The sequence below is a fragment of the Phaenicophaeus curvirostris genome, chromosome 17, assembly GCF_032191515.1.
Source record: "Phaenicophaeus curvirostris isolate KB17595 chromosome 17, BPBGC_Pcur_1.0, whole genome shotgun sequence".
Classification (NCBI taxonomy): Eukaryota; Metazoa; Chordata; class Aves; order Cuculiformes; family Cuculidae; genus Phaenicophaeus; species Phaenicophaeus curvirostris.
Window position 1 is genome coordinate 14,257,966 of NC_091408.1, and position 14,212 is coordinate 14,272,177.

The 14,212-nt window shown below is 54.0% G+C and overlaps 1 protein-coding gene, 1 long non-coding RNA gene and 4 other non-coding genes across 7 annotated transcripts; 4 read left to right on the plus strand and 2 right to left on the minus strand.

Moving 5' to 3' along the window:
- Positions 1 to 620: 620 nt before the first annotated feature.
- TRNAA-UGC (transfer RNA alanine (anticodon UGC)) lies at positions 621 to 692 on the minus strand. The gene has a single exon. It is a non-coding gene; the product is annotated as a tRNA-Ala (tRNA).
- Positions 693 to 1,458: 766 nt separating this feature from the next.
- Positions 1,459 to 1,531, plus strand: TRNAF-GAA (transfer RNA phenylalanine (anticodon GAA)). Its single transcript has one exon. It is a non-coding gene; the product is annotated as a tRNA-Phe (tRNA).
- A 2,114-nt stretch (positions 1,532 to 3,645) lies between these two features.
- On the plus strand, positions 3,646 to 3,717 carry TRNAD-GUC (transfer RNA aspartic acid (anticodon GUC)). Its single transcript has one exon. It is a non-coding gene; the product is annotated as a tRNA-Asp (tRNA).
- A 258-nt stretch (positions 3,718 to 3,975) lies between these two features.
- On the plus strand, positions 3,976 to 4,047 carry TRNAA-UGC (transfer RNA alanine (anticodon UGC)). Its single transcript has one exon. It is a non-coding gene; the product is annotated as a tRNA-Ala (tRNA).
- Positions 4,048 to 6,517: 2,470 nt separating this feature from the next.
- On the minus strand, positions 6,518 to 10,367 carry LOC138727899 (uncharacterized). The gene is made up of 2 exons (XR_011338632.1): positions 9,936 to 10,367; positions 6,518 to 7,965 (listed from the first exon to the last, which is right to left on the minus strand). It is a non-coding gene; the product is annotated as an uncharacterized lncRNA (long non-coding RNA).
- Positions 9,927 to 11,787, plus strand: UBC (ubiquitin C). Of its 2 annotated transcripts, none has more exons than XM_069870730.1 (2): positions 9,927 to 10,061; positions 10,559 to 11,787. In XM_069870730.1, the coding sequence occupies exon 2, from the start codon at positions 10,564 to 10,566 to the stop codon at positions 11,707 to 11,709; it is 1,146 nt and encodes a 381-aa protein (XP_069726831.1). In that variant the 5' UTR covers positions 9,927 to 10,061; positions 10,559 to 10,563; the 3' UTR covers positions 11,710 to 11,787. The 2 variants fall into 2 exon arrangements, with proteins under 2 accessions (XP_069726831.1, XP_069726830.1); XM_069870729.1 differs by lacking the exon at positions 9,927 to 10,061 and adding an exon at positions 10,071 to 10,154.
- Positions 11,788 to 14,212: the final 2,425 nt, after the last annotated feature.

Consider the following 14,212-nt stretch of genomic DNA (forward strand, 5'->3'; position numbering starts at 1 on the left):
TCCACCCGTCTTTTAAACCTGGGGAGCGCTGGGGACTCCACCACCTCCCCGGGCAGTTGCTGCCGTGGGGTTGATCCGTCCCCACAGCCAGGAGGGTGCTGAGAGCTCTTGGCTGGGCTCTGTCCTTGAGCAAGAACTGCAGAAGAGTTTGAGAATGTTTTGTGCGTGCACAGAATCATAGAATGGGTTGGGTTGGAAGGGACCTTAAAGATGATCCAGTTCCACCCCCTGCCATGGGCAGGGACACCTCCCACTGGATCAGGGGCTCCAGGGCCCATCCAGCCTGGCCTTGAACCCCTCCAGGGATGGGGCAGCCACAGCTTCCCTGGGCAACCTGGGCCAGGGCCTCCCCACCCTCACGGTGAAGAAATTCCTCCTTCTGTCTACTCTAAATCTTCCCTCTCCAGTTTATCCCCGCTGCCCCCAGTCCTGTCAGTCCCAGCCTGTGTAAAAAGCCCCTCCGGAGCTTTCCTGGAGCCCCTTCAGGTTCCCTCATGGGAGGGAAGAGGGGAGAAAGGCAAACATGGAGCCTACGTCAGGATTACAGAACTGCTCCTTGGGGAAAACAAACGGGAGAGCAAAACCACAGGCTTGGTGGGAAGGAGAATATGGAAAAAAAGTGGAGATGCCGGGGATTGAACCCGGGGCCTCATACATGCAAAGCATGCGCTCTACCACTGAGCTACATCCCCTTGTCCCGCGCTCCTCTGTCGCGGTGTTCGTTCACGGCACAGACGGAGCCGCCGCCTCACCCCGCGTGGCTCCGCCCCTTCCGCCGGGGCGGGGGCCGCGTCCTTGCGGGGAATGGCGGGAAAGAGGTCGCGCTCGCCTGACTTCCTGAGCGCAGTGGGGAGCAGCCCCGCCTGACGCGGGGGGAAGCGGGTTCGAGTCCCCGACGGGGAGGCTCGTTGTGTGAACGCGGTGACACCGGAAATGCTGGTGAATGGATCCTCTGGAGCCGCGTTTTGGCTTTTTAGAAAGCGAGCAGCCTTTGCCAGGCCCGGGCCACACGAGGGAGCGAGCTCCATCAGTCCTGCGCATCCAGACAAGCTGCGGACGGGATGCATTTCCCACTTACACACACGTGTCTAAACTTTCCCAGAAATCTTGTGCATATTCTACTACTTTCCAAGGACTCATTTGGATGCTCTGGAGCCAGCTCTGCCTGACCTTGTGTTCGAGGTGGGAAAGGCTGCAAACAGAGGGGATTCCAGAAGAAGACACACCTGCTGGGCACAGATCAGACTGAACGCAAGGTCAGTCCAAAGAATGAACTTGCGGTACCGCCTCCAAAAGGATGCGCAGCGCCTGGAATAACACTGCTTGAAAGAAAACAGAGGGACATTCTGTCTGACTCCCAAACCCACAATTATTTAGATGAAACCTTGCGGTCCCTGAGCTGGACTCGAACCGCCCCCCGCGGGGTGGTGTCCGCGGGCAGCGAGGGGGCGCGCGGCAGCCGAAATAGCTCAGTTGGGAGAGCGTTAGACTGAAGATCTAAAGGTCCCTGGTTCGATCCCGGGTTTCGGCAGAACCGTTTTGTTGCGGCTTCTTCGACGTGGGGGGCAGGGAGTTCCCACCCCCGGAGGGGCTTAAAAGAAGGGGAGATGGGGCCGAAGGGCTCTTCCACCCAAGCGAGTCTGTGATCCCACCTGGAAGGAGGATGCAGCCAAGTGGCGTGGTCTCATCTCCCTGCTCGCACCAGGAGAGATTTTGGTTGGGTGCGAGGCGAGGAGGAATTTCTCTACTCAAAGATGTCAGGGGCTGCCTGAGCTGGGGCTTGAGTCAATCCTTGGAAGGGCTGCTTCACTTGTAAGCTCCTCCTTGTCAAAGGGGGGCTCAGAACATCCTGGGCTCCATCAGCTTTGAATAATTTGCACGTGTCAATGAGATGGTACTTTTTCTAATCATAGAATAACCAGGTTGGAAGAGACCCACTGGATCACCGAGTCCAAACATTCCTATCAAACACTAACCCATGTCCCTCAGCACCTCGTCCACCCGTGCCTTAAACCCCTCCAGGGAAAGTGACTCAACCCCCTCCCTGGGCAGCCTCTGCCAGTGCCCAACGACCCTTTCTGTGAAGAATTTTTTCCTAATGTCCAGCCTAAACCTCCCCTGGCAGAGCTTGAGGCCATTCCCTCTCATCCTGTCCCCTGTCACTTGGGAGAAGAGCCCAGCACCCTCCTCTCCACAACCTCCTTTCAGGGAGTTGGAGAGAGCAATGAGGTCTCCCCTCAGCCTCCTCTTCTCCAGGCTAAACACCCCCAGCTCTCTCAGCCGTTCCTCATAAGGCCTGTTCTCCAGCCCCTTCCCCAGCTTTGTTGCTCTTCTCTGGACTCGCTCCAGAGCCTCAACATCCTTCTTGTGGTGAGGGGCCCAGAACTGAACACAGGATTCGTCTCACCTATTCCTACAAATATTTGCATTGCCCTGTGAAGCAGAGGCGGTGCTTTGCCTGAGGTTTCGGACTTGAGTGATAGAGTCCTGTAATATAGCAAGTTCCCACCACCACGTCTGCTAACGGAGCAATCCCTGCCTGGCTCTGGGTTTGAGCTGCTGCTCTAGACAGGTTTAAGTTTCTGGAATATTTGTGTCATATCTCATAGCTTCGTGGCTCTTGAATGCTCCAGGGTGTCTAAAATGGTATCGTGTGCCTGTGAGTAGATGAAGAGCTCAGGGCTATGGTTTAGTAGTGGGCAGGGATTGTTGGACTTGATGATCTCGCAGGTCTTTTCCAACCAAGTGTGTCTGTGATTCCATGACTCCCAGGCAGCGGCGGGGGCTCGGCTGTTCCCAGCCCACGGGACGCAGCACCAGACTTTCCTCATCAGCACAGTGGTGAGTATCCCCATCTGACACGAAATGGCCTCAAGTTGATCCAGGGGACATTTCAGTTGGATATTAGGAGGAATTTCTCTGCTGAAAGGGTTCTCGGGCACTGGCAGAGGCTTCCCACGTAGGTGGTGGAGTCTCCATCCTTGGAGGTGTTTAAAAGCTGGGTAGATGAAGTTCTCAGGGCTATGGTTTGTAGAATGATAGAATAGTTTGGGTTGGAAGGGACCTTAAAGATGATCCAGTTCCAACTCCCCCCGCCATGGGCAGGGACACCTCCCACTGGATCAGGGGCTCCAAGGCCCATCCAGCCTGGCCTTGAACCCCTCCAGGGATGGGGCAGCCACAGCTTCCCTGGGCCAGGGCCTCCCCACCCTCATGGTGAAGAAATTCCTCCTTATGTCTAGTCTAAATCCGCCCCTCTCCAGTTTATCCCCCTTGCCCCAGTCCTGTCACTCCAAGCCTTTGTGACCAGCCCCTCCCCAGCTTTCCTCTAGCCTCTTTCAGGTTCTGGAAGGTCGCTATAAGGTCTCCTCGGAACCTTCTCTTCTCCAGGCTGAACACCCCCAACTCTCTCAGCCTGTCCTCGTACGGGAGGTGCTCCAGCCCTCTGATCATCCTCGTAGCCTCCTCTGGACCCGTTCCAACAGCTCCATCTCCTCCTTCTGCTGAGGATTCCAGGGCTGGACACTGGGCTTCAGCTGGTCCCACAGAAAGGAGCAGAGGGGCCGGTTCCCCGCTCTGGCCCCACCGCCCGGGCTGCAGCCTAGAACACCCTTTACATAGTCCGCAAAACGCTGTGATGTGTCGTCCTCGTTAGTATAGTGGTGAGTATCCCCGCCTGTCACGCGGGAGACCGGGGTTCGATTCCCCGACGGGGAGGTTCTATGTGTTTTCCTTTTTTCCTCCAAGTTCCTTTTTTTAATTCTGATTCCCAAAACAAGCACGAAGAAGCGCGGCTTTGTGTCAGCGCTCCCGCGCTCCTCGGGGCTGCCTGAGGCCTGCGCGCCGCTCGCAGGCGGCCCCGGGGCCGGAGCCCGGCGGCTGCTGCCGCCCCGCTGGCCTCCAGCACGGAGCTGGACCGCCCCGCTGGCCTCCAGCACGGAGCTGGAGCGCGGGCAGGCGAGCCAGTATAGGCACGGGGATGTAGCTCAGCGGTAGAGCGCATGCTTTGCATGTATGAGGTCCCGGGTTCAATCCCCGGCATCTCCACTAGAACCCTTGGAAGGTTCTCTTTTTTTTCGCCCATCGCTATTGTTATGTCGAAGTTGCTGCATCGCTTTAAACAGGAAACCACCCACAAAGGCCCGGAAGGCAGAAAACGCGGTTTACTTTGTCATAGAATCATAGAATCACCAGGTTGGAAGAGACCCACCGGATCATCGAGTCCAACCATTCCTATCAAACACTAACCCATGTCCCTCAGCACCTCGTCCACCCGTCCCTTAAACCCCTCCACGGAAGGGGACTCAACCCCCTACCTGGGCAGCCTCTGCCAGGGACCAATCACCCTTTCTGTGAAGAATTTTTTCCTAATGTCCAGCCTGAACCTCCCCTGGCAGAGCTTCAGACCATTCCCTCTCGTCCTGTCCCCTGTCCCTTGGGAGAAGAGCCCAGCTCCCTCCTCTCCACAACCTCCTCTCAGGTAGTTGTAGAGAGCAATGAGGTCTCCCCTCAGCCTCCTCTTCTCCAGGCTAAACACCCCCAGCTCTCTCAGCCGTTCCTCATAAGGCCTGTTCTCCAGCCCCCTCACCAGCTTCGTTGCTCTTCTCTGGACTCGCTCCAGAGCCTCAACATCCTTCTTGTGGTGAGGGGCCCAGAACTGAACACAGGATTCGAGGAGCAGTCTCCCCAGTGCCGAGTCCAGAGGGAGAAGAACCTCCCTGGAGGCTATTGTCACCTGGTTCTCCTCAGGACCGCATGAGCACACAAGGCTCTCCCGGCTCTGGGTGGTTTCATCAAAGCCGCAGCGGGCGCAGAGCCGGCTGGGGGTCTCTGCACCGTGTTCCCGCTGCCAGAGCCAAAGCTGAAGGCACAAAAGCTGCAACCCCCCCGGCTGCAGTGCTGCGGGAGCTCTTCCCTGGCTCTGAGCTCACTCAGCACGGTCGGGGTGGGAAGGGACCTCTGGAGATCCCCCCCTGCCACAGCAGGGTCACGTTGAGCAGGTCACGCAGGAACGTGTCCAGGTGGGGTTTGGGTATCTCCAGAGTAGACTCCACAGGCTCCCTGGGCAGGCTGCCCCAGGGCTCTGGCACCCACACACCAAAGACTTTTTTCCCCGTGTTCAGGCAGAACTTCCTCTGCTACAGTTGGAGCCCATTGACTCTTGTCCTGTTGCTGGGCTCCTCAGAAGAGTCTGGCCCCATCCTCTTGACACCTCCTCTTTAGATATTTATAACTATCGATAAGGTCCCCTCTCAGTCTTCTCTTCTCCAGGCTAAGCAGACCAAGCTCACTCAGCCCCTCTTCATAACAGAGATGCTCCAGTCCCTCATCATCTCCATGGCCTCCAGCGGACTCTCTCCAGCAGTTCCTTGTCTTTATGAAGCAGGGGAGCCCAGAACTGGACACACGACTCCAGATGAGGCCTGAATAGGGCAGAGCAGAGGAGGAGGAGAACCTCCCTTGCCCTCCTGGCCACACTCTTCTTAATGCACCTCAGGTATCGTCGGCCTTCCTGGCTGTAAGTGCACATCACTGCCTCGTGGTTAACTTGGCGTCCACCAGGACTCCTGGGTCCTTCTCTGCAGAACTGCTTTCCAGCTTGTCAGCCCCTACCCTGCACTGGTACAGGGTGTCATTCCTCCCTACTTGGAGGACTCCACACTTGCCTTTGCTGAGCTTCATGAGGTTCCTCTCTGCCCAGCCCTCCAGCTGGTCCAGGTCCCGTTGGATGGCAGCACATCGTCCCAGTGGATCAGCTTGTGGGCAGCTCTTGGCAGCATGACTAAGTTTCACTGTGTGAGAATTAATTGCTAAGTTTTGCTGCAGCTGGTTTGTATGTTTAATTATCTTGTTATATAAATCTGTCTTGTATCAAGAGATAATATGCAGACTATCTCCACACACGTATAAATAACCTGAAAGAATAAACACTCTCTTAGAGTTGCAAGAATTTATTGATATGCTTAGTTGTCTAGCAAGATGTAGTTGTCTTAGGTCAAGAGATAACCTGAAGGAAGTCTCCAGACATGGCTGGATAATCCAAAAGAATAATGAGTATTCTTTGAAGATTTATATGGTTCGTTGTCTAAAACTAGTATATATGGCCACTGCTTTTGAAAGATGTCATGCCTTTTTTTAGAAGGGCATCCAATTCAGCACTGAATTGTAAAATAAAAATATTATTCCCTTTGCTTTGAAGTCTTTGTCCTTTTTAATATTTTACCAGTGAATGAGTGTTTCTCACAACTAGAAGCAGGTCAGACAAGCTCTCTGGAAACAAACTCTGATGCTCTTGGGTTGGCCTGGCTCACACAGTTCCGCCTCACTTGGGAAACTCCTCAGAGGGGGCTGAAAGGTGCAGCACAGAGAGACCAAAACCCACGCAGAGCTCAAACCAGCTTTTATCTGCAAAGCATCTCTCTGAGCAGCTGTACTTCTGCAGCATGTGCTGCACACGAACACAAGAGAGAGATGCCTCCTGCCCCAGAGCGGGTAATGACAGCACAAAGCAACAGACTTTTTGGCACAGGAAATCAGTATTTATTGGGTCTGTGAGGACCAACAGCGCACTGTTCACCAGCAAGGGGTGCTTGTACAGACAGTGTGGGAGACACACGGAGGGCCTCTGCACAGCAAGTTCTTCCTGGCTCAGGGAAGCACCAGAGAGATGCATTTAAGGACTCTTGTTTCTTTAGGCCCTAATGTCTCCCTTGCAACACAGATGTGACAAATCTGAACTTTAGGAGTGTGCCGCTCCACCATGAGATGTCCATCATGTACAAAGTCACTCAGGATGCTCAGTGGTTGGCTGCACGCCCTCATCAGAGGAAGAACAGCACCATATCCTCTTAATTTCTTCCTGTTACAAAATTCCATCTTGTCATGCAATACATCGCCATGTGCCCTTTCAGCTATTTTCACACCAAACCCAAACACCTCTAACTAAAAGAATAAAATTATTATTACTATTATTATTATTATTATGAGCAACAAAGCTGGTGAAGGGGCTGGAGAACAAGTCTTATGAGCAGCGGCTGAGAGAGCTGGGGTTTAGTCTGGAGAAGAAGAGGCTGAGGGGAGACCTCATTGCTCTCTCCAACTGCCTGAAAGGAGGTTGTGGAGAGGAGGGAGCTGGGCTCTTCTCCCAAGGGACAGGGGACAGGACGAGAGGGAATGGTCTGAAGCTCCATCAGGGGATGTTCAGTCTGGACATCAGGAAAAAATATTTCATGGAAAGGGTCACTGGGCACTGGCAGAGGCTGCCCAGGGAGGTGGTTGAGTCACCTTCCCTGGAGGGGTTTAAAGGACGAGTGGATGAGGTGCTGAGGGGCATGGTTTAGTGATTGATAGGAATGGTTGGATTCAATGATCCTGTGGGACTTTTCCAACCTAGTGATTCTGTGATTCTGTGATTATTATCCACTTTTAGACAAGGGAAGATCTAGATCTGAAAGGCTGTAACAAATGCACACAATATAAGCCACTGAGCACAATTCTAACCTGAGAAGAATCCAAAAGACTTGTGCGGATTTATTTTTTTTTCCCAGCTAGAGGACCAGGGTCTTTGAGCTTATCTCAGTTTGGCTCTTACAATGCTGATTTTAAATACAAATGCAACCTAACGGTGACTGAGAAGCTCCCCAGAGCATTCCCCTTCCTATAAAAGCTACATATGCTGGGCAGACGCAGGCTGTTTTCTCTCAAGCCAATCACAAAGCTGTTGCTGGGCCTCCACTCCCTTCCTAGTGGTGTGCAGCCCTGGGCGTTATCGGTGTCTGGTAGGCAGCATTTTTCCTTGGGAGACGGCAAATGCAGGATCTTGTAGGCCGACTGAACCGAACAGCATCTCACAAATCTTGCAAACAAAGCCTTGTGTTCTTCTCAGCTCTGCCCTTGAATTGCTGTAGAGTTTGAGCAGGGTGGCGCAGGAGCCCACTGCCTGCAAGAGATCTAGCAGAAGGCGCTCTGTGAGAACAGAATAAGAAATAGACATTATTACTATTACTACTATCATTACCATTATTCTATTTATGATTGATTTTACCCCTCTGGCAAGGCCTTAGTCCTGAGTTAGAAACTTGATTGCATCTCAGATGCTTGCCTGACATGACGTGTGCATGTACGTACTTGCTGATTACACCCCTCGGAGACTGCACGACTTGGGAATCTCTTTGTCCACTCCTCTCCCGTCCCTGGGCTGCCTGATCTCCATCCCCTGGCAGGACTCTCCTGCAGCCCCTGCTCTGCCATGGTCTCTGCGATCATCCCTGCATCCTCGCAGCTCCTGGGCACTGACTTGCGTCCCAGTGCCAGCTCCACTGGCCACGGTGGCACTGTGGGTTTGTGCCCCCTCACACCAGCCCTGCTTGATACCGAAAATGCTGGCAAATCAACTCCCTCAGAGTTGTTTTGGAGCTTTAGAAAGCGAGCAGCCTTTGCCAGGCCCGGGCCACACGAGGGAGCGAGCTCCATCAGTCCTGCGCATCCAGACAAGCTGCGGACGGGATGCATTTCCCACTTACACACACGTGTCTAAACTTTCCCAAAAAACTTGTGCATATTCTACTACTTTCCAAGGACTCATTTGGATGCTATTATGAACTTCACAACACTCACAACTCTTGCTCCTTTGGAGCTTTGGAGCCAGCTCTGCCTGACCTTGTGTTTGAGGTGGGAAAGGCTGCAAACAGAGGGGATTCCAGAAGAAGACACACCTGTTGGGCACAGATCAGACTGAATGCAAGGTCAGTCCAAAGAATGAACTTGCGGTACCGCCTCCAAAAGGATGCGTAGCACCTGAAATAACACTGCTTGAAAGAAAACAGAGGGACATTCTGTCTGATTTCCAAAACCCACAATTACTTAGATGAAACCTAACTGTACTTTAGCTTGCAACAGAAACATTCTGCCTGGAGGAGAGGGACCTGGGGGTGTTGGTTGACAGCGACTGAACATGAGCCAGCAGGGGCCCAGGTGGCCAAGAAGGCCAATGGCATCTTGGCTTGGATCAGAAACGGCGTGGCCAGCAGGTCCAGGGAGGTTCTTCTCCCTCTGGACTCGGCACTGGTGAGACCGCTCCTCGAATCCTGTGTTCAGTTCTGGGCCCCTCACCACAAGAAGGATGTTGAGGCTCTGGAGCGAGTCCAGAGAAGAGCAACGAAGCTGGTGAAGGGGCTGGAGAACAGGCCTGATGAGGAACGGCTGAGAGAGCTGGGGGTGTTTAGCCTGGAGAAGAGGAGGCTGAGGGGAGACCTCATTGCTCTCTACAACTCCCTGAAAGGAGGTTGTGGAGAGGAGGGAGCTGGGCTCTTCTCCCAAGGGACAGGGGACAGGACAAGGGGGAATGGCCTCAAGCTCCGCCAGGGGAGGTTTAGGCTGGACATTAGGAAAAAATTCTTCACAGAAAGGGTCATTGGGCACTGGAACAGGCTGCCCAGGGAGGGGGTTGAGTCCCCTTCCCTGGAGGGGTTTAAGGCACGGGTGGATGAGGTGCTGAAGGACATGGGTTAGTGTTTGATAGGAATGGTTGGACTCGATGATCCGCTGGGTCTCTTCCAACCTGGTTATTCTATGATTCAACTTTTTGTTATATTAACTCCTTCTCGTGTCAGGCTCCGGGGGGCGAGACCACGCTCCTCGCCTCTTCTCTCCCTCAGAAACACATTGGAGACCTCCTCGGTAGGTATACGCCTCTTGCTTCGACTAGAACACTTGCCCGCCCCGGGGAAGGAATCAAGGAGGCGCTTTTGAAGCGGGGTCGCTGCTGTAGGGGTGCAAAACTCTGAACAGAACACGAGGCTCTGACAAGCAGCTGCAGCCGCAAGGGCTCGGCTGGCTCCGCTCCGTGGGCTGCCCGCGCTCCACGCCGGGTTTTACTCCGCGCCCCTTCCCTCGCTCCCCGCCGCCCCTCCGCGCGCCACTGACAGTCGCAGTACCCAACGAGGCGCTGACTCCTCCGCGCCGCCGGACCTCGTTTCCTTCCATCCTCGCGGTAGGGCTGCGTCGCCGCGGAAGTAGTGCCCGGCGGAGTGATCCGGCCCGCGGGGGCGGGGCGGCAGAGGGTATATATAAGCGGGAGGGCGCCGTGTGGCGCAGTTGCTGATGAGGGAGCCTTGGAGAGTCTGGTGGTGTGTATCGGGCCTGTGAGCCTCTCGGTGAGTGCGCGGCGCCTCGGCCTCGCCGGGGGCAGCGGAGCGCAGGGCCGCTCGGCGCGGCGCTTAGAGGCGACCGGGACGAGCAGACGGGAGGCGTGCCGGGGTGGGAGAGGGGAGGCGGCTGGATGGATGCCGGGGGCGTGAGGCGCGACTTTCTCCCGTGTAGCGGCCGCGTGGCGGGCCGGCGGCGGGGACGGGCGGGCCAGGCGGGTGCCAGCGAAATGGCGGCGGCGGCGCAGGCGCGGCGGCCCCTCAAGATGGCGGCGGGCGCGCGCGCCTTGGGGGGCGGGGCCTGATCTGTTGCGTCAGACGCAGGGGGGTGGGGCAGGGCTGTGATGCCCCTCCGGCTGCCCCTTGCAGGGAGGGGGAGTGTGGCTAACGCGCACTGGGCTTCTGTCTTGCAGAGAAAATGCAGATCTTCGTGAAGACCCTGACTGGCAAGACCATCACCCTCGAAGTTGAGCCCAGTGACACCATTGAGAATGTCAAGGCTAAGATCCAGGATAAGGAGGGAATTCCCCCCGATCAGCAGAGGCTGATCTTTGCTGGCAAACAGCTGGAAGATGGGCGCACCCTGTCTGACTACAACATCCAGAAGGAGTCCACTCTGCATCTTGTGCTGCGCCTGAGAGGTGGTATGCAGATCTTTGTGAAGACCCTGACAGGCAAGACCATCACCCTCGAAGTTGAGCCCAGTGACACCATTGAGAATGTCAAGGCTAAGATCCAGGATAAGGAGGGAATTCCCCCCGATCAGCAGAGGCTGATCTTTGCTGGCAAACAGCTGGAAGATGGGCGCACCCTGTCTGACTACAACATCCAGAAGGAGTCCACTCTGCATCTTGTGCTGCGCCTGAGAGGTGGCATGCAGATCTTTGTGAAGACCCTGACAGGCAAGACCATCACCCTCGAAGTTGAGCCCAGTGACACCATTGAGAATGTCAAGGCTAAGATCCAGGATAAGGAGGGAATTCCCCCTGATCAGCAGAGGCTGATCTTTGCCGGCAAGCAGCTGGAAGATGGGCGCACCCTGTCTGACTACAACATCCAGAAGGAGTCCACTCTGCATCTCGTGCTGCGCCTGAGGGGTGGCATGCAGATCTTTGTGAAGACACTGACAGGCAAGACCATCACCCTCGAAGTTGAGCCCAGTGACACCATTGAGAACGTCAAGGCCAAGATCCAGGATAAGGAGGGAATTCCCCCTGATCAGCAGAGGCTGATCTTTGCTGGCAAACAGCTGGAAGATGGGCGCACCCTGTCTGACTACAACATCCAGAAGGAGTCTACGCTTCACCTCGTGCTACGCCTCAGAGGTGGCATGCAGATCTTTGTGAAGACCCTGACTGGCAAAACCATCACCCTCGAAGTTGAGCCTAGTGACACCATTGAGAACGTCAAGGCCAAGATCCAGGATAAGGAGGGCATTCCCCCTGATCAGCAGAGGCTGATCTTTGCTGGCAAACAGCTGGAAGATGGGCGCACCCTGTCTGACTACAACATCCAGAAGGAGTCCACTCTGCATCTTGTGCTGCGCCTGAGAGGTGGTAACTGAAGCAGGCAGTGGTTGCTTCCTGTCAAGTAAAAGTTTGTCCATACTTGTTCATTCCAATAAAGATGTTGCATCCACAAACATTCGTGTCTGAAGTTAACATGAACAGCAGTTGATACTGCTAATCAAACCTAGCTGTCTAGCAAACTATAGTTACACAGCTTCCGACATAGAGAGATGTTGCAAAACTGCTTACGCAAGGCTTACTTGTCTGGCAAGCGTAACTGGTCCTTGTGGTTTCCCTGAGGTTGTATAAGTGCTCTCATAACAAGGTAAAGCCCTGGCTGAAGTTCAAGGCCAGTCTGCAGATGTTGTGCAGCTGTTAGGTTGTGTAAGCACATCTGTGATGTGAAACTGCACTTGCGGGGCTGGCAGGCTCTGATGCTGCTTTGCCTGTGGGCTGCCAGGCCCTGCCCTGGCCTTACCGAGCAGCCAGTGAAGGGCAAGCCTAGAGATACGCTGGGTGGTGGAGCCTGTGGAGCTGGGCTTGAACAGTCAAGCTAGGCCTCAGCATCTGGTTTACAGGGTAGGCTTCGTTTCTTGAAAAGTATTTGGCAAGCGTGGTAGTTGCAGGTGTGCTGGCATCTCTCATTTGTCTTTTTTTTTTTTTTTTATAAATTTGCTTTCATTCCAGTTTTCCAGTAAGTGGGAATAGTTGACAGCACTGCTAAGCAAAACCAAACATCAGGAACAGTTTCTGTGTGCAGTGGAAATGGGCTGAAGGGAGGTCTGTGTGGAGTGGAGGTTGCTGGATGTAGGAGCTCTCGAGCTCACTGTGCTGCCCTGGGGATTGGGAAATGGGAAAAGGAGGAGGCTGAAGAGTGAAAACACAAATGTTAGGTGTGGTGATGTGCCTTGCCCTTGGAAATGGATAGGGTGGGAGTGGAAATCGATGTTTTGACTGGCAACACCTCTGTGGGACCTAAAGTGATCTTGCAGTACCTGGACTGGAAGGGCAGGATAGCACAACTAGACTCATGTAACACTGGTAGTTAATTATTCCTCATTAAGAGAGCAATACCTTGTGGCTTGTAAGGGGTGAATCCGTATGATGAAGATCCCTGCTGAACTGGAGGAAGGTTTTGAGTGCTGCTGTGCTGTAACCTGCGTGGTGCCACCAGGTGCGGGTGGGCAGGGTGGTGGCAGCGCCTGCGGGGTGGGCAGGGGCCCTCGGCTAATACACTGGAGCACCTGCTATCGATGGGCTTTCTGGCACTTACAGCAATTACAAACCCTCCTGGGTGTCTGACCCAGTTCAGGGGTGGGTGTTTCTGGAGCAGAGGCAGCTGCCTTTATGTAAACAGGAAGGAGCTGCAGCCTAGTTCTGGTTTTGTAGCTCCTTTCTCTGCACGCCTGGGAAGCTTTCCCTTCAAAATCGGATGGTAACAAAATAAAGCTGCAAGAAAGGTGGTTTGGTGAGGGGGAAGAGCAGCTGGAGAACGGGGCTGCTTGGATGTCAAAAGCCTACAGGAATGACTGTGGTGCTGTTTTAAAGAATTCATTTAAAATAATTAAATGTATCAATGAATAAAACCCCTGGAATGCTGTACAAACAGCCTGGAGCGTGGTCCAAGGGGCAACCAGGCACAGCAGAGGGCTCGTTGGAGGACAGACCGCTGCAGTGGTCTGGTAATCCGAGTCCAAGCGCTGATCTCTGCAGCTTGTGTTGCTGGATTTGATGAACTTCTCGGGGTGGTTAAGGGTGATGATGTGAGCACTTGAGAGCACTGCACCCGTGAGCAGAGACCACAGCTCGGGTGGGATAAATCATGGAATAGTGATGTTTGATGAAAACAGCAAAGCATTTTGTAAATGTTAAGGATGTCTTGTTTAACCTGCTGCCTCGCTTCCACCAGCTCCACACAGTTCACACTGTCCACAGTGCCTCAGGCTATCTCCTGGGTGTTGCTGGGGTTTATTGGGCTTTGAAGGAAAACTACTTTCATAGGAATTTTTTTCCAGCCAAATGTCCTAAAGCAAAGGAAAACGCAGCCCCTGCTTTGTGCTGGATCTGAAAGCATCGCTGCTGGGGAACTGAGGTACAGCCAGCAGCTACCTCCACTACAGAGACCCAGCTGGTAGAGCACAGAGACATGTTTAATTGCTGCAGCAATTAAACGGAGGCAACAAGCAGGGAAAAGGGTCTAGAATGAAAAAGACATAATTAAGCTTAAAGACGCAAATGCAGGTGTTCCACCAAGGTGGAGGCCACGGCAAGAGTCGGGTTCTCTGCCCGGGTGGGAGCCGTGGGCTTTGTCTCCCCATGGCACCCACCCACCATGTCACAGAGAGTGTTTTGCAGGTGGAGACAGTGCAGTTTGCTGACCCTTCAGGTCAAATTACAGCTTGGACAGCAGGACAATCCGTGCAGTTATTTTATAACAGGTCACAAACTAGACTGTTCCCTTTGTTTTCTATTTTCTGCTGACTTTTAGACACGTCAGGGCCGAGTCTCAACCAGGCTTCTCTTCAGGACCACTTTGGATGCATAAAGTTGACCGAAGAC